We start from the raw sequence: 4,700 nt of genomic DNA, 5'->3' as shown, positions 1-4,700 counted from the left end.
ACCAATATATATATATATATATATATATATATATATATATATATATATATATATATATATATATATATATATATATATATATATATATTTCTATATATATATATATATATATATATATATATATATATATATATATATATATATATATATATATATATATATGTATGTATACATATATATATATATATATATATATATATATATATATATATATATGTATATATATATATATATATATATGTAAAGATCTATTTATTATTTAAATATTTATATATTATTATATACATATATCTTTTTTATATGTACAACCATTTTTTAATGTATATTAATGTTGAGTGAGAATGCACTTACTTGAAGCAGGAAAATTTACACTTTGAGGAGAAGTACTGGTGCTCAGACCTGAATAAGAGTTAGACCATGTTAAATGTGAACTTTGAATGATTTTATAGAATGTTGGAAGAATTATTTTTCTGTGTCACTTTATTTTGGTCTCTTTACTTGGTCTGTTTGTTAAATTAAGTTACAGTGCACCTACATGCCAACTAATTCTCGTTAGATTATAAGTAGACTGACAGGTTGGGTAAGTTGACTTGTACTTGCAAAGTTTCTTATGGTCAAAAAAAATCTGTTGAAGGAGCATATCAACATATATTAAACAAACAGTCTACTAATACTCAAATGGACCATCAAAATAAAGTGTTACCAAAAGTATACTTCAGGCTCATTTTTATTGATATTTAAGTAATGTAAAATGTGTGTTTTCGTTGTATATTTTAAGCACACTTCTTGTATTAGCATCTATGTATAGTACTAGTACGTTTAGTAGTATGTAGGTATACTTCTTGAATATCACTAAATTGACCAAAGTTTAGTATACGAGCGTAGACTTTTAAGTTTACTATAAATGCAACAGTAGTACACTTGAAGTGAACAACTAGTCTTCATAGACATTTTCATTTGTATTGCAAGTTTGTGATAATATAAATAAGCCATTTAAAAAAAAGCACAAAATCATTCATGTATTTTAAATTGTTTTTCCACAAAATGTTTCCAGCATGGTTGTTGAAAAAAGACTATTCAGAGCGGTTTATAATTCAGTATGGCGCTGTGGTCAGTCATGACTGGAAATTCTTGTTTGATATGATCTCAGTGGCAAATTATGACATCAGCGTGGTGATCAGAGTCACACACAAATAACATTACTGTGCCTACACTGAGTTCATAAGATACACACAGCAGCATGAATGCAAAAATCAATTACAGTCTTGCGGCAGTGTTTTTGTCTGCTTTGTTTGAAACAGGTAAGTTTAAACAATTTTCCTACAAAATTCATTTGCATTTAGGTGATTTCCATTTGATTGGGTTTACATCAGGATGTATAATTTCTTGACTATATCAATAATAAGATTTTACTATTTTAATTCGCAATTTAATTAAACTTAAAACATGCCTGGGTAATTCTTCAACAACGGGCACTTTTATGTACTTTGATCATATATACAAAAATATCTATAATTTTGTTCACATTTCTCAAACTAACAATAAAACCTTCTTTAAAAAAGTTACTTTCTATTTTATTTTTCATATTATTGAACCTCCTTTTAGATGCCAAAATCAGTTTTCACCTTCTCGCACACCCAGAGTTTTAAACTTCAACAATGAAAAAACATTTTAAATTATTATTTATCAGGTATCTATTAATGTATCTTAATGAAGCACTAGTAAAATAAATTAAATATTTTTTGGTTATTAATGTGAAACTATTATCAATATAATTTTTATACAAAATATAGCTGTCACACAGTATCAGTGTCATTTCCACCACAACACTGTAGTGTGGCTTAAAAAAGTTTGTGTGAAAGATTATTTAGGTGCTTTCTATGAAAATGAATAGTGCCATCTGATAACATTTTCAAGATGAAGGGAATTTAAATTTTGTTCAATAACACTTGAAGAAAAATCAAGGTATATATTGCTTGATAAGGAAATACATTTATTTGTCATTTCCAAACATGCTGTACCTACAAAGGTGTTTTTAAAAATCAAACAAAATGAAGGTAAATAAGAGTGTTTTGTATTCATGAAAGGCTAGTACCAATTCAAAGCTAATCAGTGAAGCTGTTTCATTTTTTTACAATAAACTGTTGAAATGTCAGTTCCACCACTGTCATTTCCATTACCACACACATTAAAAAAATATTCAAAAAGTTCTCGTCACACATTAAAAGTGTATTCACAATGTAAAAGTTCATACTCTATTTAATATACAAATTCAGTTTTTTTTTATTTTCTAATAAACTCTTAACCAAATTAATATTACATTTTAGAGTGTGACAGGTGTACAACTCAGCATACAACTAATTTATTTCGTTGACAAATGTATAATTATTAAATATATTGTGGAAAGATTGGTTAAACTAGATAGAAAATATCTTAGGCAATGTTTGACTGCCATAATTTATTTCATTTTGAAATAAGCTGCATGTTGAGATGTGGTGGAATGGACATTTGTTCAGTTCACGATTAAAAAACGTTTCTCTTATCTAAGTTTGTCCTCTTAAAGATCTTAAAACTAGACAAATTGTTTAAACTTATGAGGCTATGCTACGTTAATTTTGAACAAGTTTTTTTACTCAACTTCACAAGGCTAAAAGTGCCCGTAGTTGAAGAATGGCCGGCCTACAATTCAGCAACATTTTGATTATTTGTTGTTGATCAAGCTGCATATATAGCTGATGCATCAATGGCATTTAACCTAATATTTCTCCTGATTTCTCTTTTGTTTCAGTACATGCATATTACACATATGCTCAAATCCAGTGTCATGTGTCTGACTCTCTACAAAAGATTGAATTTATCTTCTCTGTCACCTACAACATGATTGAACTTGTGAGATACAACAGTACTGAAGATACGTTTTTTGGTTACACTGCAATTGGTCAAAAATTTGCAGAGGAATATAATAAAGACAAAGTTTTACTTGCACAACATGATTTTGTGCTGAACCAATGCAGAGAACTTGGTGATGTCATTTTACCTAATGCAGTTTGGCTTGCAGGTGAATGTCTTATTCAATTATTAACACTAAATATTAAGACAAAAGGTATGAATAAATATTTTGAAAAACCCTTTTTTTAGGAAGTCATGTCTAATTCTTTCCACTTCTACAGTGAAACCAGAAGTCATTATTCGGTCAGTTACTGAAGCTAAAGGCAATCGGAAAGCTGTCCTGGTGTGCAGTGCCTATGACTTTTACCCCAAAGGCATCAAACTGACGTGGATGAGGGATGATAAAAAGGTTACAGCTGAATTGACATCCTCTGAGGTGATGGCTGATGGACACTGGCACTACCAGATTCACTCCTACCTGGAATATTTTCCTCAAACTGGAGAGAAGATCTCCTGTGTGGTGGATCACGCCAGCTCCCTTAAACCCATGATCTATTACTGGGGTAAGAACAGAATTATGGTGAATTTAATGTGTCAAGAATCAGCCTAGACATATTTAGCACTCATCATTCATTTTACAGATCCCTCTCTCCCCGAGTCTGAAAGATCTAAGATCATTCTTGGGGCTGTGGGGCTGCTGATGGGGATTTTTACAGCAGCTGCAGGAGTGATCTATTATAAAAGAAAACAAACAGGTTAGTGTTTAATGTAAGACAGACTTTTTTTGACTGGTAGTGTAATGAAATCTACATTATCTGTAATTTATAACTGAGATCTTGGAAATGTTGTTTTCTTGCTGTCTAAAGGCTTTTACAGACTTCCGGTTTGTTTACTTCCAATGGAAACAATGAACGACACTGAACTGCAGTAGGCTGTGACATTTGATACTTAAACATAACCTCCAGATCATCTGAGAGATCCACTGATTGAATAGGTGGAGTGTCCTGCGTCAATCACATGCTTCATCTCTTGATTTGTTAATATTAATGTTTTCTCACCTGTCAATTCAAAGGTGACAAACTCTTAAAATAGATTATTGAAGATTAATGTTTTGTTACTTGGACTTGACTTGATTTATGATGTAATTCTAATGTACATTTCAAATATTATTACGTATACACTCTAGCACTTGACAGTGTACTCTACACTGAACTTGACAATGTTTTTGGAGATGACAATACTCAAATTTTCAAATACATTGTGATGATTTATGTTGTTTTTCCTTTAAATGTACATTTTGTGTCCACCTGTTCACCAGCCAAACATATTTGGTTTTAAAAAAGAAGAGACTGTATTGCATTTCCACCATGGCAAAAATGCTTAAAGACAACCTTGTAAGCAAACCAAACTGCAATTAGACTTTAGCTGAAATCAAAACATGACAAAAAAAAAAAAAGATTTTTGCTCAGCAAAAACTTAGGGTAGACATAAGTAACATGCACTGCACACACATACAAACAATGATGGACAACTGAAAAAAATGCATATAAACACAAGAATTAAAAGGCTGAGAAGGAGACAGTGGATAACTGAGGCAACTAACAGGGTTAACCAAGGGAGCAAATGAGGGTGCAGCACAAAACACAGAGAAGGAAAACAGTAGATGGAGGACAGGGTAAAACTCAACACAAAACAACAGAGACAAGACATTTTCACTCTTGCCTCATATTAATGCTTGTTCAAGACCCTTTCTTGTTGCTTTTTGATGTTCTTTGTACCCCTTAGTACCATGTACCTCTTTTAAAATGAGT

The 4,700-nt window shown here is 30.9% G+C and overlaps 1 protein-coding gene across 1 annotated transcript; it reads left to right on the top strand.

Moving 5' to 3' along the window:
• Positions 1-1,221: 1,221 nt before the first annotated feature.
• On the top strand, positions 1,222-4,201 carry mhc2d8.45b1 (major histocompatibility complex class II d8.45b1). Its single transcript, NM_001077753.2, has 5 exons — positions 1,222-1,301; positions 2,789-3,058; positions 3,171-3,452; positions 3,531-3,644; positions 3,756-4,201. Exons 1-5 carry the CDS (start codon positions 1,241-1,243, stop codon positions 3,818-3,820), a joined length of 792 nt encoding a protein of 263 aa, NP_001071221.2. The 5' UTR covers positions 1,222-1,240; the 3' UTR covers positions 3,821-4,201.
• Positions 4,202-4,700: the final 499 nt, after the last annotated feature.

This window comes from Danio rerio, chromosome 8, assembly GCF_049306965.1.
Source record: "Danio rerio strain Tuebingen ecotype United States chromosome 8, GRCz12tu, whole genome shotgun sequence".
NCBI lineage: Eukaryota > Metazoa > Chordata > Actinopteri > Cypriniformes > Danionidae > Danio > Danio rerio.
The sequence above is the reverse complement of the archived record's forward strand: the minus strand, read 5'-3'. Positions and strand labels throughout refer to the sequence as shown.

Bases quoted from the DNA above. Each gene is read 5' to 3' on its own strand.
- mhc2d8.45b1 (NM_001077753.2), top strand. From the start codon at position 1,241: ATGAATGCAAAAATCAATTACAGTCTTGCGGCAGTGTTTTTGTCTGCT. The intron at 3,453-3,530 runs GTAAGAACAGAA...TTCATTTTACAG, and splicing joins ACCCATGATCTATTACTGGG to ATCCCTCTCTCCCCGAGTCT. The intron at 3,645-3,755 runs GTTAGTGTTTAA...TGCTGTCTAAAG, and splicing joins TTATAAAAGAAAACAAACAG to GCTTTTACAGACTTCCGGTT.